Raw genomic sequence first — 25,151 nt, 5'->3', positions numbered from 1 at the left:
GTAACTCATTTACAAATTCACCTATTGCTTCGGCATCGAGCTTTCTGGAGACTTACCAGAGTTTGTACAATGGCATGATTGGTTGCGTTCATATGGGCGTTGAGTGGGAAAGAGCACTCCCCATCACAGTAGTTGGCTGCGTAGCCTTTTGGAGCGATTATCCAGTCCTTTTTAGGAAACAAACAGAATATGAGTCAAATTAAAAAGTTGCCAACTTGTACAGACAACTGCATGCAATTAAGAGCAGCTGAAAATTTTCCACTAACTTTTTTCTTGAGGGTGAAAATGTGTTTTCACTGAAACTGTTAGGGTTTGGGGATTTTTTTTTTTTTTTTTTTTTTTTGTGAGCCATGACTTTTCCATGGACACACCAATTTTAATGTCCAAAGAATGGTGCATGTCTGTGCACAGCTTAACTGCCACGAAATAAGAGAGTTTTATTCCTAAAACTCTTGCTGAGTTGCCTTGTGGGGATTGTGGTTTGGATGCCTTTATGTTCCAACGTTTCCTGCAGGTTAGGCCCTCTGGCTGAACTACCTTGCCTAGGTTGAATCACAGCCTCAGCTGGTGTCCCCTCCCAGAGAAAATCATGTACGTGCATGCATGTGCATGCACACACGCACAACTCAACCAGGGAATATAAAACGCTGGTGTGGTGCCTCACAGACACTCTACCTTATACACTCGTATACAGGGATGCTAGTCTGCTAAGGCCACCGTGAGAAGTTTTAGCTGCTTAACAGCTTCTCCACCTCTGCCAGATTCCTAAAGGAGGGGCAGGACAGCCAGCCTGAGCTCCGTGTGCAAACAGGTGGCCCCGGTGGCAATCAGAGTGCCATGCTGTGGAAGAAGGTGACTCTTCACCAAAGGGCTAATGAAAAAATTACAGCTTCTCTGCTGCTGACACAAAAGAGCCAAAGGTAAATTAAAAGCATCACCAATTAGCAGGAGACATTTCTCCTCCCTCAGTGTCAGGCTCTGCAGGTCACCCTGCAGGAGGATGTACTGGTACGTTCACATGCACATAATTCTTAGATGATTTCCCCTTTACCTGACAACAATCACCTGGGTTAGCTTGAATTTTGCTACAGCAGGCCTGAGCAGCCAGAGCCTGTTGCTGCAGCTTTGCTAACCAAGTTTGCTGTTTGATTGCTAACATGAGGATACCTGGGCACAGCAAAACCACCCCTTCATTTTACTGTACTAGCTCACCCATAATTTGCTCCCCATTAACCGAGGTGCTTTTCATAAGACAGTCACTCTCCTGCTACAGAAACCAGTACAGACCATGTAATTAAATTTGTGGTTTAATGCGGTATAAGAATAAGGGAAGTGCTCTGCTGTTAAAAAAAATCGATGCTAAAAAAAATTGATGGATGTCCTGAATGAGACAGCAGTACCCAACAACTGCAGGGGGCTGCTGCCCTGCCTCCATCATCTCCCTACAACAAGTAGGATCTGGATTCCAACTCCTGCAAAGAGCCCTACTGTTCTGTGGCCTTCCTTGGCAGCATCTTACCTTTCTGCTCAAGCCTGCAACTAGAAAGGTGAAGGCAGCGCCTTCGAGACCGTGAACGTCACAACTGGAATACGCTTCCTGCCTGGAAGCAGGGCAAGCGAGCTAAGGAGGAGGTGGAAAGACTGTGCATAAGTAAAAAGAAAAGCCACTAACAAGTAATGGGGAATGGAGTCAGCACACAGCCATAGCTGTGGCTAGCGGGATGGAGTTGACATAAGCTACAAAAAAATGCTGCTGTCCGATTAGCTGGGAGAGGACTTTCATGTCTAGGGCATTACAGAAACAGTGGGGGCAGCCCTGGTATCCTGATTGATAATCTGGTAAAAGCATTAGCTGATAGAAATGGGACCTCCCTCACAAAAGTGCTGAATGACAGAATAGAGAGTAATAAAAAAAAAATTTTAAAAAAGAGAAGATGAGGCCATTCTTTGAAACATGATGTTTGATGACACAGTGGCCTGGCCCTAAATAACTTCCTCTAAACAACTCTCTGGCCTCACGGTGTTGCAACTAAACTCAGTCTTCACCTACCACAGCCAGTGCTAATTGTGGGGCAGGAGTGGAGGATTTCAACACAATGGCCAAGGTTAAAATTAGGCTGATCACTAGGAAAAACTTGATTTTGTTAAAATCACTGCTTAACATCAGATTTTCTTCCTTATCATTAGAGATACACAGATATGAGCACTTGCCCGTACCGTGACTCCCATGAGTGACAGAGAATGACGGTATACTTGAATCTCATAAAGTATCGAGCTTCTTCTGGATCTTATCAAATGTCACAGCTATCAATATTTATTTGCCCTTCCCTGTGACTGGTTTTAGTGGGGAGGCACAAGGGACATTTTAAAGCATAATGGCAGCCTCGAATGGAATTACCCTGACACTGTTTAGATAACATTTCATAACAAAATGTCTAGTTTACCCAGAAAGAAACATCACACACCTGCCATCCCAAGTCTTGGAAGCTAACGTAAAGCTCATGCTTTCTGCACGCTGTTTTTAAGTCACTGCTGTTGTAATCTGTTAAAAGAAAAAGAACAAACGAGGAATTTAGAAAGTAAAACAGGCAGAGCATCGCTGGAGGGCACAGCTGGCCAGATGTGTGCATGCTGCGGGCTCAGCAGCTAGAAAGAGCGAGCTCCCTCAGCAGCCAAAAGGATAAGGGTGTTGAGGGACATCCAAAGCAGGGCTGAAGCTTTTAAGATGCCTATGGGAATGGAGGCACCCAAGTAACAATGACTTGGTTATAATTCCTTCAGCTGCCTTTAATAACTTGACAAGCAGCGCTTATAAAACACCTCCAGTAAGATGACTTCTTAAAAATAAATCTACTCCTCCAGCCCGGCACAGGCTACATCCCTGCTCAAACTCACCCCACTCCCTTGGCCGCAGTTTCCAACATGTGCCGCCCTAGGTGGTAAGCTCAAAACGCACACACTTACTGAGAGAATTACAATCCCCGGAATGTTAATCATCACCTTGTGCCCCTGTACCGCTTAGCAGTCCTTAAACAGCTAAGATGTCCCACAGGCAGTGAAGCCGTGTCCCCGTCCCTCTCTGTGCCTTACCCCCAGCCTGCCCCACACATCACACGGCTCCACATACCACCTCCGCTCTTGCACCTTTACAAGCCATGCTCTGAAAAACAAGTTCCTCCCTCCCATAACCCGCTTATCTGCAGATGACACAGGATTTGACACACTCTCAACATTAACTTGTTCCTTAGTGCCAATACTGCATGGAAGAGTGGGGGCGCAGGGTGCAAAGCCCTGACCAGAGACCTTCCCCCTTGCCGTGGCACAACGTATGAGGATGTTTTGACCATGCAGGAGCTGCTCCCAATGGCCCTACAAAATGCAGCTTTTGAGAGCGAGTGGAATTTCCCATTTATATTTGGAAAGAGAGGCGGCTCCGCACGCGAACACCTGGAACCGCAGCGAGCGGAAGAGCTGAGCCGTGACAGAGGGGCCTTTCACCCCCGGGTGGCTGCACAAATCCAGCCTTGACGGGCGGTGGCTGATTTAGTCACGCCTCGGGCAGCTGCTGGACCTCAGCGCAGCAGCCACAGAAACCACCTTCGCAGCGGAGCGGCTTGGCCACCAGCTATGGCTGCCGAACCGGTGCTTCACACCCGATGGGAAGCACGAGAGGAAGAGATGGTGGTAAATTTGGCCGAGCAGCGTGGGAGCCCAGGTCCCCGTCCATGCAGTGACACGTGTGCACTTGTCCCAGAGCTGGACCCAGACTGGCCGTGTTTTCCTCCGGTGCCTTATCCACAGGGGCCTCCTCTCCTCTCACACGCCTCATTTGCAAGTAAAGGCGCTTCCGTCAGCAGGCAGATGCCACACGCTGATGCGCCTGCCTCCCACTGCCCCGGCCTTTCGGCTAACCAGCCCCCCGGCGCCCCTAGCGCGGCTTGAAAGGGCACCCTCCCAGCGCAGCTTTCCCCAAATGCGGCAGCTGGGATAGAAAAATATTTTTAGTGACTTTTTCCTTGGCTCTGAATAAGCCTTTCTTTTTCTTCCCTCCACCCCCCCACCCCACCCCCCCCAAAGTTTGGGAACTACAAATGCAAATATTTATTCAAAAGAAAAACTATAATACTAGAAGCACATCCAACTGACATTAAGGGCAGCACAGCATTACAGCTGGGTACAGTTAACACTGAGGTTTGAAAAAACCCTACACCTCAAACCTAGCCTCCAAACCACCAAAGATTAGAGAGTTGTTTTTAGAAGCAGTTTGGATTTTAAACTTTAAGGATTGCATTTCAGACTTTCAATAGCTTCGCTTCAATCGCGGATTTAATCAGGTGAGCAGAGCTGGTTAACAGTCTGCTGCAGCATAAATATTCACTCTTTCAGGGGCATGCAGTAGCAAGGACGGAGGCGAGTCTCTCTATTCAAGCTTTCCATTTTCAAACCAGACATACCCAGTAGAAACCAGGGTGTGACCGTTTTTCTTAGATGAAGCTTTTCTGTCCCTAGCTCAGCCCAGGAGCAAATGTCTGGCATGCGATGTTTCTAAATGATCTGGTCATAACAAGGGAAAAAATTGAGCAGAATATACTTTCAGTGGTCAAAGGCTTTAATTTAAGTACCTGAAAACACGACTTCATTGTTCTTCAATGGGAAATATGTTGTTTGTGTAGGGGAAAACCATCTGTATTTGACAGGGAGTTACAGTGGAGTTGATCTATTCACAACTGAGTGCGCAGAACTACGCTACGTTCCAAATCCAGCTACAACTTACCCAAATCAGCTATGGGAAAGGGGAGAAGGCAAGGGAGGCAGAAAAAACAGGAGTGGGAAGAAAGGCTGTGAGCAATCACAAGTTTAAGAAAACAAAGGTAAAAAAGAGCTGCTTAACATGAAGTAGAACGTGTTATGAACATGTCCTCTCTCACACTGACTGAAATTGCCCTCCCAAAATGTGCCCCGGTTCACTGGTTGGCAATCAAGTCACCCGATACACACTTGGCACTGAGCACCAGCTACTCTCCATCCAAGGTAGACGCAGACAGCTCTACCTCCTCATTTGCCCAAACTCAGCCTTTGCTTTCTTAAATGTCAACATATTAAACATCCCCTCTCCTAGGATTTGCACTCTCCCCTGTTAACCCTCAGCCCAAGCTCCCCTGCCCTCTCTTCTTGTTACATCTTTGCCTACCATGTCTATTTTATGGAATCTACTTTAGTCCAACTTTAGGGATGTTACAGACCTTTAATCAACCCTTAGCAGTGGCTTTCTGAATCGGGGAAAAAAATGCAGCAATACAGATGCACTTAGTAACGATCCATTCCCTACGGGATGGGGCTCGGCATATGCCCTAGAGCCACATAATCCAATTATGGGCCTGAAAAAAGAGGAATCCACACAGTAAAGGGTTTTTGGCGGTGAGCTAAAGCTCACTGAGCTGCTGAAGTTTGGCCTCCACGACACATTTTCTCCAAAGCCTGGCAAGCAGTATCAGCTATCCCCGTCAAGCATGCTCAACTGTTTTAGCCCAAATTGCTGTTTGAGGTGGTTTGCAGTGCAAGACCCAACATCCAGGAGGCAACAGGGTACGTGTCCCTCCAGGCAGCCCTGCAGCGGGGAGCTGGGAGGGCCGCGAGGAGGCAGCCTGCAGCGGGGGGACGCTGCAAATAACCGCCGCGGGGCCGCCTTATGCTGCCACGACACAATTTGCAAGGATTGCTTGCCAGAGACCTTCAAAATCTCTGCGAGTTTATGGAGCTGCTTTGGGAGCTCCTATAGGCTCATTGTGGGTTTAGCAAAATCATCTCTTTTTTCCCCCTGAATGTACCAATTCAGAAACACTAGCTTGGCATTTACAAGGCACTGCATTTAATCACACTGCAAACTATTTTGTCTAAAACAGAGATTTTAAAAAAACCCAAACCCCTAGTTCTGCACTTAAAAATAACTTCCAGGGCAGCACAGTTAAAACAGCACAGTTAAGATGGCTTGTCTCTGTGGCTTGTTTGCACTGAATGTTGTCTGCCTTCACCAGAACCCAAGTCTGACTTTCTGGGAGCACAGATGTTTCTCTTAAGGCCAGACACTGGCATTTGTGTTGCTGAAAAGGGAGAGAGAATAGCCTGACCCTAATGGTCTTCCTCCTACAGATACTTACGCACCCACCTTAGATTTCCTATAACCTCTCCCACGTTAAGTGCCAGCAAAGAATATATAAATATTTACTGAGGTCGATCCGTCTGAGAACACCCTTGCTGCTCCCAACGTGCCAGCTTACCAAATTCCACACGGTAATTAATTGCTTCTGTGGTCCAAAATAGCTTTGACAGAGGTCTCCAAGGCCAGCCCCTTCTTCTTGGTGTTTGACTTTGGTGATTTGTCCGGATAAAGCTGGTGTAAACTGATCATGCAGTTAATAACAGCCCACTTCACATGAAAGCGATCTGCTTGGGTGGGAAGAAGCGGAGATGTCGGGCTGACATGGACCCACATGTGAAGGCACATACTTTCTGTATGCTCCGGTCTGCATCCGAGCATTCCCTACTAACGGGAAGATTGGCTGCGAGATAACGATGTTTATTAACAAGACCCTTGCCACCGCACAAGCATTTGGCCTTATTCGCCTCCAGTGTTTGTGCATGCTGCCCTTTGCGGTATTTAGTTCCCGTACATGTGGGAAAATTTGCCTGGTGCCGTGCATGTCTGCTGGAAGGAAAGGCCACTTGGAGAGCCCCTCCATTTCTCATGGAGGACCTCACACCAGTCCCAGAGGCCCCAGGGTGGCTAAAAAGAAGGACCCAAAAAGAGGTGTTGCATGAGTTTCACTCAGGACAGCAAATGCAGCCCGAAGTCAGACATTTAAATGCGACTCTCTCTGTAAGAGGGGGCTGATGGGAAGGGATGTGCCTGAAGGGTGACTTGCAGAAGAGGAGGGTTATCACCACTGGGCAGGGAGACAGCCGAGCACAGAGACCAGCATTCAGGTAACTCACAGAGGAGCTGGCCATAGGGCAGCAAAGCTCTTATGCTCGAGGGTCACCATCTGTTATGTTGAAGAGAGTCCCCATCTCTTCAGACTAGAGGGTCAGCCTGGGGTCTGAGAGCATGAGGTAAACCCACTGCAAGACAGAGCTGAGCGAGGGCCTCCAGATCTTGCAGACAACAGCCGAGAAACACCTGCACACTCCTCCCAACCACCTCGTTCCTCCATGTCCTAGGCCAGAGCTGGTGTATGACTTTCTGCCTCAACAGACGAAAATACTTCCTTTTCTTCCTGTTCATCCTCCTTCTGCAGAAGAACAGAGCTTGGCTCCAGGAATGCATTGACGCAGGACTCTATGTCAAAGCAGTTTATAACCGTGGGGGTTACTCAGTTCTGCTTTATATAAGCCAGTCATAATTACGTGTTTATAATACAGGGAAATAAGCATTCTTGGCGAAAAAGTATAGACCATTGAGATTCTCAAGCCACAGCCATAACCTTAGCATCTGAGCACTTGGTACTGACTGCAGGACAACAACTGCACATCAAAGGCAGCACAGCAGGGTCCCAATCCCGCACGTAGCAGCATGCCTTCACGTAATGCCACTGCTCACCAGATCCAGTACCAGCCCAGCAGCACACTTCACGCCCTCCGAACCGCAGGACTTGAAATGCTTTCCATATTTAGATAGTAAATGGGGATTTTTTTAAACATATTGCCCCAACCTAACTCACAGCATCTCATGGGAAAGGGATTCATTTTTGGACTGAAGAAAGAAAACCCTGTGTATTCACTAACATAGAGGAAGGAAGGTGCAATCTACAAAAAACCATCAACACCAGCCAGCTGCCTTGCTCTCCAGAGGAGAAACTGCCCTCAAGCCCTGATAGGCAGTGGCAATCCTGGCTCGGGGAAGAACACAGACCAAAAATCTGACAAGACGTAAGATACAGCGAAAGAGGAAGATGCGCAGGCGAGGGAGATGCACAGAAGGGGACCGCAGCATCCCAGTTCTGCACCCACTTTGTGTCCACATGCATCAGGGCACCCTCAGAAGAGCAAGACAGTCTTCAGGGTAACGCCCAGGCTCGCGTCCTGCTTCATCCTGGCGCGAACGCTTCCCCAGCCCCATCATGCATCATCAGGGCACAGACGTAGGAACCCACACAACTGAAAAAGAAAAAATCCCTGTGATCTCTTTAATGCTAAAAACGCATATGGTCACTGGTGCCTCTTGGGCTATTAAATCAACCACTTCTTAAGAAGAACAGAGTCTAAGAGTGTCACACTTAGAAAGGAAAATAAGCTGATGCAGTCTTTCTTTTCTAAATACAGAAACCAACCAAACATACATCTTAACTTCAAATTCCCCTCCTTTCCCCAGCCTTAAATCCACAGAGGCTCAACTATACCTTGTTGACTACTGAAATGCCAAATTCCAGGTTTTAAATTAAAGCTGGCTTTGAGCTAGAAGAGCTCAAAAAAGCCCTTGAGACCACAGAATGACCAGCTATTTTTTCCCTTTTTGTCATTTTATAATTTTACGACTTGATGTTTGGTGTAGTCAAGAAAGCAGCAATGTAAAAATGGCCCTTTTTGCCCAATATATCTGCTCCCTCTGGAGCTTTGAGTCACATCGCCTGATTTAATAGTAGTGAAAATTTGTTTTTAGCACTGTGAAGCTTACGGAGCTAGGGAGAAAAAGTTGGAGCCTATTCTGACTCCGCTACCAGCACCACAAAACAGCAACACAGCAAGTAACTTTCCCAAAGCACTGTGAACGCATTAAAAAATGGGCTCTCGTGATGAAGGGAGCACAGCAGCCAAGCCCACCTGAGTGGGAGAATTGCACGCTGCCTGTGTAATGGTTGGGCTGATTGCTTGTAACGCCCAGATGAATAAACTACCTATGCCCTCGGCAAGCCCCTCACACATGGGAAAGTAACCCAGGGAGCAGCCGTGATGCCCACCATTAAAACTGCAGCTTTTCCCCAAGGAAAACCAGGAGCAAAGTGGGTCTCAGCAATTGGGACCGACAGACGGCTCCACCTGCGGGGCTGGCAGAGGGCTCCCACGCCAGATTAGATGATAACTCCTCCGCAATGCCATGCTGGCACTGACCGGCCTCCCTCGGGGAGGTCAGGCTGCAGGACTGAGTCGTTCCTCCTGTTCTTAAAATACGTGAAGCGAGATTTCACACCCAACTGAGTCCAGCACTTGCACAGCATGGCATGGGGACCCACAGCCACGCTGTGGCGTGCACCACGAGGACACGCAACGGCTGCTAGTGGCCAACTGCTGCTGGCACACACTAGCTCAAAGGGCAAGTCCATCACCATGCTGGGCTGGGGCAATAGGGCTACATCGGCACACAGCCATGCCCAAAGCCTGGCTGCAGGGCATAGCCCCTCCAGGGCTCCCAACCTGGCTCTGGCTCCCTGCAGGCTCCCAGTGCCATGGCCAGCACAGGGCCACCTTGGATGCAGCATGGCTCACCCACAACCCAAGCATGCAAGAGCAGGGCACAGCCTACAGATTCACACTGGCTAAGTTTCGGCAATGCTGGCTCATCTCCCCGTGCTGTGTCTGGAGAGAGACTAAAAAACACAACCGCCTCTCTTCCTTGGGGTATAGTCATTTCTAGACACAGGAAAAGCAGGGATCCTATTGGAAATGAAGGGGGCAGCATAAGCAAATTAATCAACTAACTTGGAACCAGCTGAAATGTTTGAGAGGAAAGAAGGTACTCAATGAACAAAGGACTTGTAGCGCTGTGATGCAGGGCAGAGTGGCTGGAAAACAGACAAGACTTAGAAGGCAGGACACACTCAATTTTTGTCAAAATTTCAGAGTTATCCTATTGTCCTACCAGCCTGCAACAGCACTCACACGGCTGCTGTACAACACCTGCAACATGCAATCTTTCCACAGCAAACAGGCAAGCCTCTTTGGCTTGGAAATGCACTTCACCATGTATACACTGCTGTTCTCACAAAGGAAAAAAAAAAAAAGAATCTTGTGCTGTTCTACCAGGGTTTTTCCAAAGAAAACCAAAAGAGGACTCTGCTGGAAATGCGTATGTGCAATACCATAAATTTCAGTGTACGCAGAGATGGAATCTTTTAAATACTGCATTTCATGTGGCGTAATTCTAGGCAAATACTGCGTAGCAAGCAACTTATAAGCACAAAATTCGGAGTTAAAACGCCTTACCCCCCTGAATTCAATGGCTGCGACTTCACACGGGGGGTCTGGACTCCACTTCAGCAGGACTGCTGTAAGTCTCATTATGTGAGACTCCCTCTCCCATCCCCTTGCAGGTGTAACCTGCTCCCCCAAGGAAGAGCATTCCACTTCACACCCCCTTTCTTGCTTTTGCACTCCAAAGCAAATAGAAACATTACAAGAAGCCGCCCCAGCTTCCAGACAAAACGGGTGTTGCATGATTACCTGTGACACTAGACACCCTGGAAACATCCTGAGCCTGGGTGGAGCGGTTGCGACTCTGTTGCCTGCGTCTGCTTGTCGCTGACCTAGTGGTCCGCACATGAACTTCGCTCACTTTGAAGAAGGCCACCATGAAAGGCTGTTTGTCGTAAGGGCCATCTCGGCCTATAAGGCCTGCTTCTCTAGGGTTTACGCTGAAACCTTGAAATCAGACAGAAAAGTGAATGTTAGAGGAATGGTGCTGTTGGATTGCTCCTTCCAGAATCACGGCATCCCCATGAGCTGTGTTTCCTTTCTTCTTGCTCACACTCTTCTTCCACTCCCCACCATGACCTATAGACATTTTTACAACAGCACTCCATCCATCCTGGACAAGAGACTCCACTGCAGCACCTGGCTCTTTGGTACCCCTATGGCATCTCTATTCCAGTTCAGGCATTGAAGAGGTATACAGATAGATATATAAAACACAAAGCCCAGATGTCATGAAATTAGTGCTGCTGCCCGTGAAACACAAGAAGCAGAGATGGTATTAGGAGACCTCTAGGAAAGCAGAGGGCAAAGAGATGGGATGCTTTTGTCAGGAGCACATGGACGGGCTCTCAGCCCCTCTGGGGAGGGGGAGGCTGGCACTAACATTTCCTCAGGGAGAACAGTGGACAGCCCCTCTGGTCTCACTTGACCCCAGAGATGTACCAAACCCCAGCATGAAGCGATAGGAGGAAAACATCAGGTTGGAAACTGGTTCCTATACAGGAAAGATGTCACTATCATCTTTTTGTCACCTTCTGCTCATCTAGATCCTCTCCTTCCCCACCGCTTATCTTTTAACACTCAATTTCATGCTCTTTTGCAGTCTCTTCTCTCCTTTTCCACCTTTCGAAGTTTCTGAGGGCTGTGAAATGCTACCATTGCAGGTGCCCTCGGAGGGACCAGCCCCACACAGCGACCACATCGCTGCTTCAGCGTAGGGCTCCCACCTCAGGTTTGATGAGATCCGAGCAGCGACGGCAGCCACAGCAGCCAGCAAGGCTGCCATAAGCCCACATGTGGAGGCTCATACCCATATACCTGCCCTCTTCTCTTCCTCTCACCCCTAAATCTCACCCCACCTGGGATCCCAGCTCCATGCCCCCTTCCATCTCCAGCTCAGGAACTGGGACCCTACCCCAGCCCGCCTCCACCACCTCATCCTGGTACTGTTCAGAGACACCTGACCTCACGCATGGGGAAAGACATGTCTGTCATGGGACAGCCAAGAAGTTGACCACCCTTAATCTGTGCCCTAGGATGCTTTCCTCAAGGTGTTGGCTACAAGCTGCCTACAAAGGCAGGATGCTCATGCCCCACATCACAACTGGACTCTGTCAGCACCACTTCTAGACAGCATCCAAGAGGCTCGTGAGGTTACTCACATTAATTGGCCCGTAACCTACCATCCCGGGTCACCACACTCAGCTGCAGTCCCATGTTGTGTTGAGGGTTCATCACCCACATGTTACTGGTGGCAGTGACGTCAAACTCCAGCCAGCCCTCCTCCGAGGCCCACACCGCCTGTGTGTCCAGCAGAAACAGGTCAGAGGCCCTGCAGAGGAGAAGCGTAATGACAAGATTGTGATGTCTGGGATTTTCTCCCCCGGCTTTCGCTGTTACAGAAACAAGAAAACCTGAAATAAGTAAAAGTGATGTTAATAGCTAGAAAAAAAAACAATCCCCAAAATTGGCCTGTTTTTATCCAGAGTTTTGCCATGAGATGCACATACTTCTGCATGTGAAATTCAGGATTACCAAGTTTTTTCACCGTTTTCGAGGCTGGAGGAAAGCAATCCTAGTCCTTAGGTGTTTCTTTACCGGCAAGGGATTCGTAAGCCACTGTTTTTCCTGAAGAGTGTAATGCTAGCTCTGGCAGGACAGTGGTCAAACTACCAGCATTTCCAGGCATTCAATGTCTTGTCAAAGGGGTTTCGTGGTTTCAGCCCACCTTCCACAACACAGATCTACCACAATTGACAAAAAAAAAAAAAAAAAAAAAAAAAAATCACCTAACAGGCCAAGCATCAAAGAGTGAAGGAAAATGAACCTCTAAAGGCCTCCAAAGAAATTTTTCTGAGGCTTATGAACAGGGATTAGAGTGCCTTGTTCCAAGGCTGTTGATACTCAGTCTCCTTTGTGGGCTTCAGCTTCAAATGCTATCAAATCTATACCTTTTTTTCAGCATCAAATGCCCACCCAAAACTCAACTCAATGAAATCAGCTGGAGAAGCACCCAGAGAAATCCCATGTACGTTTTCTCACTGTATTATAGGCGTAATTTTCCAGTGCAAGAGAGCTACAATTCCTATCCTTAACCTCTGGCCATCATCACAAAATGGACACAAGTGTCAATCCCATATTCACCTGTCTTTCCCCCCTGTTTTTTTTTTCTAACGATAACTTCATGGAAATGAGAAAACAGGGTACCTGTCCCTTCCACCCATCAAAGGTTGACTTCAGAAAAAACATTTTGATTGAATTACATTTTATTTTCGGCCAACTGCTATGTCATACTGCCCAGCAGCTTGGTTTGCATGAGATCACACATGGAAAAATAAGCACTTAAGTATATTAGGGCTCCTAGCACAGCTATTTTTACAGTGTGGAGGCTTTCCTCTGCCCCGCTGGTAGCTGCATGCTCTGTGGTTGACTCAGCAGCCTTTCCCACAGGAGTCTTTGCCACCGCTCCTCCAATGGGAAGAGGGTTCAGGAACAACTCTGACCTTCACCTCCAACAGCAGCGAGTGGCTGGGGCTGGCCAGCTGCTACATGTTTTGGAAACCTTAAGGTTGAAAGATTTGGGCTTTCCCAGGCAGGGTATATAAACTGAAGTGTTGCTTAAAGGAGACCGCAAACAGCAGCTGCAGCTCAGACCACTCTTCCCCTCTCCAGGTTTAAGAGAGGAATGAACTGCTAGATCATTCCCACCTCTGGATATGACTTACCCGTTGGTCCTCTCCAATGCTTGAAATGGACTACGTCAGAAAAGAGGTTTTCCTAGCACCTGTTCTGACCCTCCCCCTCACACCCATTGCTTTTTGATCTCCTGTCCCACCTCCCCTCCTCTAAGTGCCGTATTCTCCCCAGCACTCGCCCACTCCAGACAGTGTCCCACTGGAGCCTCCAGACTTGAGTAACTTTGGCGTTATGTCCCCCCAAACCAAACATGTCTGGCTGCAGAGCCACTGGGAACTCTGTAAGAGCAAACCCTCAAGAACACTCAACCACATGGGATTAGTCAGGTCTACAAAAACATAAAAAGGAGGCTCAGAGCTTATATTCCCATTGCCTTGCACTTTGGGAAGACACTTGGACATCAGAGAGCTGTAAAGCCTGAAAGGGCCACATGGCATCATCTAGCCCATTCCCTTGAACTCTGGGCAGGATCAACTACATCCACATCACTCCTGAGAGATGTTTGCCTGACCTGATCTTATAGATCTCCAGCCTCAGAAACTCCACCATCTTTCCAGGAAATTGAATGGATTTCACTTGAAGCACTTTTTTTTTTGTCTTTCCCCACAATATCTAACTTAAATGCCACAACAATCTCCCCTTCTTATTAAAACATCATCTTCAGTCTTTCCTTGGAAGCCACGTTTTAGAGACTTTGACTATTCTCATTGCTCTTTATAGACCCAACTCAGATCAAGATCTCACTGATGCTGAGTACAGTGGAAGGATAATCTTGATGCGTCTCACAGACTATTGCCTCTACTCATACATCTCAGAATACGATTTTGGCTTCTTCACAAAACTCACACTGTTAACTCATGTTCCCTTTGTGATCCACTATAATCCTTAGATTCATGCTGCTGAATCACAAAGGACCCAGTCGCTTCCTGGGATGTATTTACATCACTGATTTTTCATGTCCAAATGCAATTCTTCTTTCTACCAAATCACACTTTTTTTTCCCCAGATTGAACCTCCATCATTATTAGATTATTTAAAACACGTACTTGCCCTCCAATGAGTCTCCCCCATCTTAGTGTCCTCCACAAATGTAGTAAGCAAACTGTCTGACCAAGGTACAATTCTACCAAACGAGAATGCTCCACTTTATCCCGTGTCACACTCACTTTGGAAAGATTTCAATTCCTTTGTAAAATGCAGAAAAATGGGCAACTGGGCTTTCCAATCCAGTTAACTCTTTGCAAAAAGTTTCATACAGGACTGCTATTCAACTGACTTTTGCATTATTCGACCAGATGAAGCCAACACTGAAGGTTCACCCCACAGGTATTGCAGGTCATAGCAGTAATGGTAGCAGGTAACACATCCTAATACTTTCTGCTTAAGCCTGTTTTCAATTAATGTTTGCCACCCAAGCCTCAACAGGCTGCACAAAATTGCATACTAGTTTTGGTTTTGGCATGAACGTTTTAAAAAAATATTCAGTCCAAAGACAAAATTAGGGAAAAAAAAAAAGAAGAATTTACTCACATAAAAAAGAATCCCAACTATTTAACTGAGAGTCTTTAACCACTCCTTCATTTTTTCAGAATAGAAATATTGTATGTCCTTCCTCCTTTAACAAAATCACCTCAGATTTGGCCAAGCAGTAAGTACCTGAAAATTGCTCACCACACACGCTCAACAGAGATTCAGAGCTTAGCAACAAAATTCTCTGGACTTTTTGCATGCAGGGTACATACTTTCCCCTCCTTTCCCTCTTGGTAAACCAAATACCATGTATCACCTGACAGGAATCTGCTCTTCCCTACAGCCACAAGGCTGAGAAGAAATGTCCTTGCTACTCCTGCAAAAAAGCCGTATGATGTCTGATCTTGGAATGGAGACTGGGAGATCTCCCAGGCTGGCCCCAGCTGGAAGGGAAAGAATATCTAATTAGATGGGGAAGGGTGAAGGATTTGCTGCAGTCGTGGGGGACACATGGACATGCAAGGACTAGATGGAGAGACCCTGGATAAAAGGAAAAAGTCTGCAGATAAAAGGGAGTAGAAAGTACCCATGGCCACCACACCTCTGTGAATCAAGCCCATTATTCCTGATTCAGCATCCCTCTGCTTCTAGAAGTAGTTGGGAATCTTCCACTGGCATCTTCCTGCACTGATGGCTCACAGAGGGCTACAACCTGCTACTGCTGCCATTTGCGACAACACAGCTGCCAGCAAACACGGTGGCAGACGTCAGTGATGTGAATCTCACACTTCCCGTCTTGCCCCAGCATTCACAGGGAAACGCAGCCACACAACTGGATTTTTTTTTCCCCCAGTTCTGCTTTCTGAAGACCATGGAAAATACATTTATTTCATTCTTCTCCCACTAGGGCTGCAAAAGAAAGATGGGAAGCATGAGAGCTAAAGCTGCTGCATAGCCTTATTACCACTCCTGATGCTGGACTGTTGGCTGATCTTGGCAGGGACCATTTTTGCCATCAGTGTTTGCTTAGCAGGTCCATGCTCTATGGCCCTACCTGTTGCAAAAGTTGGAGCACACACCCCAGATGAGCAGGGGATTTCTGCAAGCCAAAGGGTGGTGCTGGAGAAAGGAAAAAAAACCATCTGAAAGTGGCAACTAAACCTAGTGGAGACAGTTGATCCTCACCGGTATATGCATCAGCTTCTCATCTGCATGACAAGAACAACGCCACTAGCTTCGCCTTATAGCCATGTCAAAAAAATAAATAGTTTAGGAAGCAGTCAGATACCACGCTGAAGAGTGCTACACACAAGTAGATGCAAGCCCACAGTCATAGCAAAATCTGAAGAGGACAAGAAGGTGAGAAACGGATCATATACCGAGGAAGTCGCATGAAACAAAGTATTGAATTTCTAGTCATTAAGTGATGACATCGATCCTGTGCAGTGAGGCAGGCAGCGGCCTTCCAAGAGAAAGCACGCAACCATGTACACAGTCACATGAATGGAGGATATCTGAAAACTTCAGCATTTGAGAATAACAGAGGCAAGACGAGACCTGAGGGAAACAGGAAGGGAGCATGAAGAATGGGAAAAACTAGAAAAAGAAAGGCTGGAAGAAATGCATGAGCCAGCATCGTTGAGCAGAGAGGGAGTATTTGCTCTCAGCACATGCCGAAAAAAGCAGAGTCAGTCCAGAGGTTTCATGCCCAAGCAACCCCACATGTCCAGGACATCACAGCACCTCTGGTATTTGCACAATGGGACTTTCAAATTCAGTGTACAGAAGAGAAACTTCATCACCAAAACAGGCAGTTTCTTAACATCCTCACTGCCTAAACCTGCCTCTGGGTTTTCATACAGCTACTGTCATCTCACTGTCACTATGGTGCCCAACAGTCTCATCTTTATTTTCAGTGTGCTTAACCATCCGGATGAGTTCAGTTAATGATTTCCATAATACGGCTGCTGCAGGCACAGTATGTGTTAACCTAAGATTACTAAAGGGAAGCAAGTGAATGGAGAAACTGAGGCAATGAGCTGAAACAACTTTCCTGAGACAAGAGAGGACATTAAATGGGAAGATGCAAGTTAGAGATTCCCAACTCGAAACAGGAGCTCTTTGTTCTGGATCAGGGCCCTGAAGTATGGTCTCAAATCCCAAGAAATAAATGGGAGTGTTTCCATGGCCTTCAGAAGACCCTGCGGGAGGACGGAGAAGAAAAGGTCAACAGAGCAATCACAAGTGGTTGCAATAAACAGAAAGAAGTACACAGTTTACCAGAGAAATATGGCCTGTGTAATCCAGAAGGCAGGATTTAGCTCCAATGTCCTCAGAGAGCGAGCTGATTTGTCAGATATAAATATCAAATATAGCTACTATTCTTAACGCTGGCATCCCAACCATGTACTCAGGGCATTTACAGGAGAAACAGCTTGCATTTAATTTCAGTGCTTCTCCCCCCGTAAGATAAATATTTTGTTAACTGAAACCTCTGTGTAAACCTTTCAACGAAATGTCTCTGGGTGTTAATTCTCTTTAATTGAACACTAATTAGATTAGAATTTAGTCAAATTAGTAACCAGGTCAAGTGGTTAATCTTAGTTACTACTTAGCGAAATAAAATAATTTCTCTGTTCTGGGTACACATTACAACATGGAACTTTGCTACAGGAAAAACACCAAAGCTATAAAAAGCTAAATTTAAAGAAGCATCTGTTGAACTAGGGTTTTTACTTTCCCACCCTCCCCGGCCTTCTTTCCCTGACCAGGCAGAAGTTTTACCAGGGACACAGTGAGAACAAACAGAAATCTCACCTTCAAAATGACCAAGTTAAAGGTCTCTTATTTTAATTACAGATCTTGGAACAACATTTTTGGCCCAACTTCAAAGCTCGCAATTACCCAGGTGTTTAAAGGATTGTTACGCATCAACAGCCATTTACCAAAGCATTAATTACTATACGACTCTAAAACTTTCCTCAGCTGAACCTTTTTGTTTACTTTTCTTCAAAGACAAGTTGACATAATAGTCTAGACTGCCTAGCAGCAGTTTCTCAAAAGGGAATTTGCACAGAAGTGTGTGGGATTTACATTTTAATTAACGCACTTTCTAAATACTCGTCTCTTCGGCGTACCTCAGGATCTGAGTCTTTAGCTTGCACTGACATCAACCTTCTGTAAAAATTATCTGGCATATAGCAAACTAGCAAGATTATTTGCTCTTATCCACTAACGACGGACTAATAACGGCACTCACAACTGACTCAGTTTTACTGAGTTGAACGGAGCTCCACATAGACAGAACTTTGAAATCACAGCCTTTTCAAACCTGGAGATCCACCATCTTGCAGTAGATGTAAGCACTACTTTGAATTTAAAAGTGTTTATTACTTATAGAACAGACCGTATGCGGAGCTCGCACAGCATGAGGTACTGCCAACAGATGCAATACAAAACCTTAACAACTTAGTATGTCTAATGACCATTACTCCAAAGATCTAAAAGCACCATACAAAATCAATCAGCGCTCACTCGTACAGAGAGCCTCAGGCAGGGGAATGCCAGCACCTGGAATGAGCTGCCATGGAAAGCAAAGGCAGTCGCTATCATTTTATGAGAAGAAGTAAGGCTCAGTTTAACTGTCCTGAAGAAGCTATACCATCTGTGGGACAGGGGACAAGGAGAGACGTGCACGACCTATAAGAGTTCCTTAGAAATGAGGAAGGAAATATTAAGAGCCGTCAGCCTACAAATGAAGTTACTTCCAAGGTGAAATAGAAGACCAGCAACTAGGCACTAATTTGCAGGGATTGACAGCCAGGGAGAAAAAAGCACTAAACGGAGATGCCAGGACACTATGGAGGGGGTCTGCAGTTTGGCACAGGCAGAAGAGAGCCATCCTGGATGCATCCAGAAATGGGAACACACCAGAAGGGACAGGCAGGTAAGCTCGCTTCTCACTGCTCACTTACCAGGCCCACACCACCAGTGCTCCGTCTGATAAAAACTCCCTCGAAAAAGCTGTCCTGTATCACTACAGGCATCGATCGCCCCTGGAGGTAAAGTCTCCAGGGATGGAGAGTTAAGTCTTGTAGACTCACTGGAAGAGCAGCAGGGTGAAACATTGGTTTAGCAAGTCTAGCAAATAGTGGAAGATCAGAGCCTAGAGCTAGAGGATGTGGTCTCCCTGTGCCAAGACTGAAGGAAGCTCAACCTACAGGCCCATGATAATCCCCAGCAAAGTCAACACTGATATCTGAGTGCAAAGGTGTTTCCCCACATCCAGCTCAAGGTCTGGAGCTTCACAGCTCTGAGGAATGAACATTTTACCAACAGGAACAGTGAAAAAAGAAAAAAATTGTCCCAAGTCACAGGGATAGGAGATGTATTTCTCATTTCCTTGACTATGATTTAATGAGACTATGGGATATTGTAGCTGTAGTGATGGCTACAGTACTACACCTCAGAGTTTAAATGTAGTTTGAGGCATGAAGATGGGGGAGACGGCAAAGGGGTAGTATTTATCTTTGTCCTTTAAGAAAAGAAATAAGGCACTGATATGGTATTCTTTAGTTTTGGTAGAAAAAGCCAGCTGGTTACGGAACGAGTTAAGTTTCATCCAGAATAACTTTGACTTTTAAACTACTAAAAACCAACCACCCTAAAACACAACAAATCGCATACCCACAGCACGAGTTGAACTGAAATGCGGACAGACGCTTCTCTATAGCATCATGGAAACAGCTCTATCATATACAAATATATGCACACTATATACAAATCTGACCCCAACTTGAAACAGATTGATGCTAGTTTTGTCATTTGTATTACACAACCCATTCCAAAACCCAGTTGAGGACGGTTATTTATTTTCTAAGCTATAAACACTGCTGGCAAATCAATTTGCCCTTTAGATTAGAAGCTCAGATCGCATTTGTATAAATATCCTGTTGCAAAGAAGACGACTTTATTACCACTGTAACTGGCAGCTAAAAACCAATGAGTGCCTTAACCCTTAAGGAATTGTGTTCAGTAGAAGAACAACATACTCCCCAGGAGGTCGCTCTGCAGGGCACACCTATGTCCACACATGTCTTATCATACAGGAGGAATCTTTCTGCACATCCCCGTATTTCATTCTGGGTGAAAACGAAACTGTTTAATAAACTTTGACCATTAAGGTACCATATCTTCCTTTGATCACTAACACAGGCCACTGTGTTTTTCATAGATCAGTTGTTTGGACAGTGTGGGAGTGTTTCGAGGTCTGCATTAGCAGGATATTTACACTTGAAAACATACTGATGATCCAAACCAAGGACTAAAATCTTTGATCAGCCATAAGCTGCCTTCCCTAGTCCTGACCTGACACCCCTCTGGGTGAGAGCAAGGAAGTTTCAAGAAAGAAAAAGAAATTAATGAGCTGTTTCCAGGGACAAACTTCATTTCTTCCCTTCCCTTGCGAAGGTCTCGCTTACATGGTAATCCACTCCCAAGAGGTATCAGAAGTCACAGAGGGCTTTGCTGGTCCTTCCACAGAATCAGCGCTACACCTTAGAAACAAGCCCATGTGCAGGGCTTAGCTGTTCATCATCCCAAGGGAGGAGAGTCGAGGCTGTGCAGCCTCTGCCTGCTGAAACTAAGCGCGCCCTCAGATACAGCCAAGGTGGGACAGGCACCCAGAAGCTGACGCCGCTTGTCTTCCTAAACCGGTGCTTTGGCAAATCTCCCCGCTTTCTGCACATACCAAAGGAAAAAAAAAAGAAGAAAAAAAATCCCTCCCTAGCCTTCAAACAGCACTATCTCTTAAACTCTGGGGGGTCAGAAGCTGAAGGGCAGCAGCATCCGGTGGACGTATCGCTCGTTCCCCCTCCCGACGTCAGCCCCTATAGCCCACAGCCCATTTCAAAACCCAGGGTCATCCCCCTCAGAGCAAATCAGACGTCACCTCAGCCTTGTTTGGTGAAGCCTCTTCTCCACGCAATCCAAAATGCACACTGCTGACGGCTGGCCACAAGCTTGACCTATCCTGAGGATTTCATTAATCTCTTTGCAGCGTCCCACTGACACCACCAGCAGTTTGTGTTATGACAAAACGTGGCCATTAACTGCGGTTTGGTTATAAAACAAAAGCCTAGTTTCTAGGCACTATTTTTTTTACCTTACGAAAGGGTGGAAAGAATGGGGAGATGAAAATATTACTGACACAAGTGAGTCAGTATTAAAATGTTTTCTTTTTTAAAAGAGAATGTACTTAGACCACACTGTCCTCAACGTGCGTTTCACTGCCTGGAGCCTCCATGAGTATCGTTTTCATATTTCTGATGGCTTTGAACGAGGAGACGGTCAAATTTCTCCCTGATGGTTACGCTATTTCAATCAGCATTGATTTCTGATCATTCACACTCTCTCCACACATACCCCTGTCTAGAAGACAGCCTCGAATGGACCCATATAATCCTTGCTTTTAGCCTTGTCTACAGTGGCAAAAATCAGTTTGATAATTCAGTAGCCTCAGGCTTGGTTTTGGTTTTAGCCATCAGGGAACGGCCAGCAGTGCCTTGCGATTCCGTGCAGCAGCATGCACATCTGGGCTGGAGTCACACGCTTATGCTCTTGCTGTCCAGATGAGGTTTTTTTTCCTTTGCTCAAGTAATACTGAATTAAGCCACTTCATTACACTTAATCGGAGCCAAGGGATACTTCCAGGCTGTGAGCTTTGGTGAAGATTTGTGTTTACTGAATCTTTCTCTTATCTCCTGCCCTCTCAAACTCATTTCTTTGAGAGGAGCAGGCAGGTTTCTTTTTCTTTATATTTTTTCCCTCAGAGGTGCATGCTGCCTTTCTCTTGCGGACTGCTGGTTTAAATCCATACATGCCAGCTGCCCTGTTAAGAATTATTTGCACCCAAAAGTATTTTATTAGCTACCAATAATCGCCTCAGACAACTGTTAACCTCATAAAAAGCCAAGATTAACATGGTGACTTTGAACTTTCTTCAGGACTGCCAATGTTGACTGAACAGGCATTTTCTGTGGCCTTTAGAGACGAATTTTCCTGACCAGAAGGAATATTTGTCAGCAGAACAAGATGAAAAAAGGTGCTACTTCAACTCCTTCTGTTTCACCTGCTAGTTCACCAGCTAGACTTCAAGAACTGTACAGATACTTTCTTATGCAATAAAATGTCATCAAATGTCAGGAAATATCAGGCTGTTATTCAAACCACTAGTCCAAAGGAAGTGTGACACAACCTTTTTTAGTATTTTTTTTTTAAGTCAAAGGCAGCTGTTTTTTTCTGGCTCATAAGACGTCTGCTAAAATGCAACAGAAGCCTTACAAATATTTAGCAAGTTTCTTTAAAAAATAGTGCTTTTTTTTTTGTAATTTAACCTTCTAGTGTTCTCAACAGGAAAAGAAAACATTATATTCCAAATTAATCCACTGAGACAGAAGGGGAAGAAAAAAGCATTTTGGATTTCCCCACCCACCAGTAAAAGAAAGTAAGTGAACTGACGATCAAAACCAAAACCAGTCATAGAACACAGCTCCTTAAGGCATACCAGAAGAATCTGAGGCATTTTTCCCCTCCACACAGAGATAACAGTGAAGAGCTAAATACAGCTTTTAGGTATTTGTTTTCAAGAATGTTTACAGGCCAAAGTCCATCCAGGTCACCAACGCAGCTGCATGTTTGAATCTATAGCAGCAGCAGCCTATGGAGTCAGAACCTCAACTGAAGGTAACACTGAAGAGTGGTAAGCAGCTTCTAATATCTTATTTTAACTGTCTTTTAACATCTGCATATTTTTAATATATAGAGGACAATTAATATAGATGACAATTAATATATATACACTTTTATGTACAGATACATACAGAGAATACATACATAAGCACGTATTTATACACAAGCACTCATGTTTTCATATGTGCTTTTATATTTTACAGGTACATGAAAGAATCCTTTAAGCTGAAAGGAAAAAGGGTGGAAAAGGGCACGTCCTTTTTACAACTGCAAGAATCTGAGAGCCACGTTTTGGTCATCTCTGCGCAGATGGTGTGACAAGTCCTGCAGACTCATCCGAAGCACAAGTTTCTTTAGCCAAATGTCTCCCTCCTTCCCACCAGTAAAAATAAATAAATAAAGAAGAAAAAGAAACAAAAAGGGAGCCTTGAGGGACTGGATGAGTCAGAGGTTAGTAATGAACTACAGACACTCATCCCTGGGTCAGCGGTTCACGCCTAGTCCATGTCAGGAGGGACGGCGAATTGCTGGCAGTCTGGACCAAGAGGAAGCCACTTTACGATTCCCAGTCCCAACAGCGGGATCCCTTCGGCATGGCCACCGACAGCGGCAGGAGGAACACGACGGAAGGGAACTGAAAGACCCGAAACACTCGCCAGCTCTGGAGAGAGACCACCCTGGTGACCCCCATCTGAGATGCTGCCACTGCTCCATCCATAGAGAAGTCTCTAGCATCCAGAGATGCCCAGCATGTGCAGATGCCAAAGTGCCCAGTACCAAAGGACACGTGTCGCAGCTTCACAGCGCCATCTGATTTTGGCATGTTTCTGGCATGGTATTTGAAACACAGATACGAGGTGCCAGCATCATTGCTGTACACAGAACTAACAGCCATTTTTGGAACAAAGAGTTTGCAAATTTGTTAGGAACAGCGCCCATTAGGGGCTGTATCCTGTACTTTTATTCTCTTTCCCATTACTTGTTTGCTCAGTTTACTCTGAAAGAAGGTTATATACATATAAAAGTTGACAGTTCTCCTTAGAAGAGGCAACCTTAGACCCGACATACTCTGTGCCCTGTCGCTTGACCAACCCAGAGCAGCGTATCGATTGCTTCCACAGACACTTGGCAGAGGTTTTCCTCCAGTTCCAGAGGTGAGATCTCTACTTGTGAAATCTAAAACAGACCAACACTCACTATTTTTTATTCAATGTGGCTACAAATGAACAACACAGCTAACATCTATGAAATCCGCATGACTGTCTGGACTTCCATCAGCTCTTCAAGTGGGTATTGACATAACATCCGAACCAGCAAGCACTTTACCCAGGAGGCACTCCAGCAACCCACAACTTGAAGTGCAAAGGGAACACTGACCTTTTAGGGGACACTGACCTTTTAAAACTAACACCTTCTTCCCCATCACTTATATATCCAAGTATTTCTCTCCATTTCCCTAGAGGCCACACTCCCCATAGAAAAAACATTACTATTTGATGTTGCCCTCACAACAGCAAATCATCAACGGGGGATCCCCCCAAATGGTATCAATGGAAAGGCTGCAGAAAGAAGCACCAGAAAGGAAAACACCCGGGAAGCCCTGACAGAGGAAAGAATCTCTTTCCGATTTCGTTTTTTCTGCCTGCAGCAGAGGAACAGTTACAGTCCTGACACATTTCAGCAGAAGTAATGAAACACTTTTGTACCACAGCATTACTGTGACATTTAATTGACCATGTATTTCCATCTTTCTGCCTTGCACAATTCTCCCATCAGAAACATTACCCTTTTTAAATTAATCACTCCATTTACCCTTGTTTGGATTTACGTGTCACAGTTTCTATTCAGCCTCTCTCTCTTTTGCCTCTCTCATTGCCACTGAAAGCCCAGGAGTGATTTTGTACCTGTGGTCAGCATGCTGAATTTTCTTCTGCTTTATTAACTTTAATGTAAGCCCACCTGAGAGCAGGTCAAGTTTGCACTAATTACCAGTATTTTTCAAACAAGCTATGCTTTTTATGCTGGTAGTATTAAGCTGAAAGGGGATATGTGTATTTTGGTACACAAGAGCAATGCCAGCATAAAAAATATACTGCCTCACAACAGATTCTTGCTCTATTTAAAGACAACACAAAGGTTGCAGCTAAGTAACACCCTAGGCTACAATACCGTGGACTTTCTCCGGCTGAGGTCCATTTTGCACTCTACCATGCCCACTTCCCACAAGGGGAATAATCCCATTAATGTGAACAAAACCAGTATTTATTAAGCAGTCCTCTCAACATGAATACACAAGCTCAGCCTTCCCCAGGACAGCAGCTGGTGGCACAGAGTGAGCCCCCTCTTGCGTACCTGTTCTGATGTTCCTGCAGCACTTGGTAGATGCTGATAAGGAAAGTTTGGTTTTTAAAGCTCCCCACAACGCAGTCCTTGTAGATCCGAAACTCAGCGGCTGTGACGGCCTCGCCCTCAGGAATCTGAGACAAATTAAACTTGAACTCCTTGTGGTGCCGCTGGTGAGGCGTGAACTCCTTGTCATACTCAACTGCAGA

The 25,151-nt window shown here is 45.9% G+C and overlaps 1 protein-coding gene across 1 annotated transcript in view; it reads right to left on the bottom strand.

Annotated features, from left to right (window-relative positions):
- Window positions 1-25,151, bottom strand: part of BMP6 (bone morphogenetic protein 6) — a 35,211-nt gene that overhangs the window by 184 nt on the left and 9,876 nt on the right. The window contains exons 5-9 of the mRNA XM_009582436.1: window positions 24,952-25,144; window positions 11,868-12,016; window positions 10,435-10,632; window positions 2,466-2,542; window positions 57-167 (exon numbers count right to left, since the gene is read on the bottom strand). Coding sequence (XP_009580731.1) covers window positions 57-167; window positions 2,466-2,542; window positions 10,435-10,632; window positions 11,868-12,016; window positions 24,952-25,144 — 728 coding nt within the window. The remainder of the gene's footprint in view (window positions 1-56; window positions 168-2,465; window positions 2,543-10,434; window positions 10,633-11,867; window positions 12,017-24,951; window positions 25,145-25,151) is intronic.

This window comes from Fulmarus glacialis, unplaced genomic scaffold (genome assembly GCF_000690835.1).
Source record: "Fulmarus glacialis isolate BGI_N327 unplaced genomic scaffold, ASM69083v1 scaffold16917, whole genome shotgun sequence".
Classification (NCBI taxonomy): Eukaryota; Metazoa; Chordata; class Aves; order Procellariiformes; family Procellariidae; genus Fulmarus; species Fulmarus glacialis.
The sequence above is the reverse complement of the archived record's forward strand: the minus strand, read 5'-3'. Positions and strand labels throughout refer to the sequence as shown.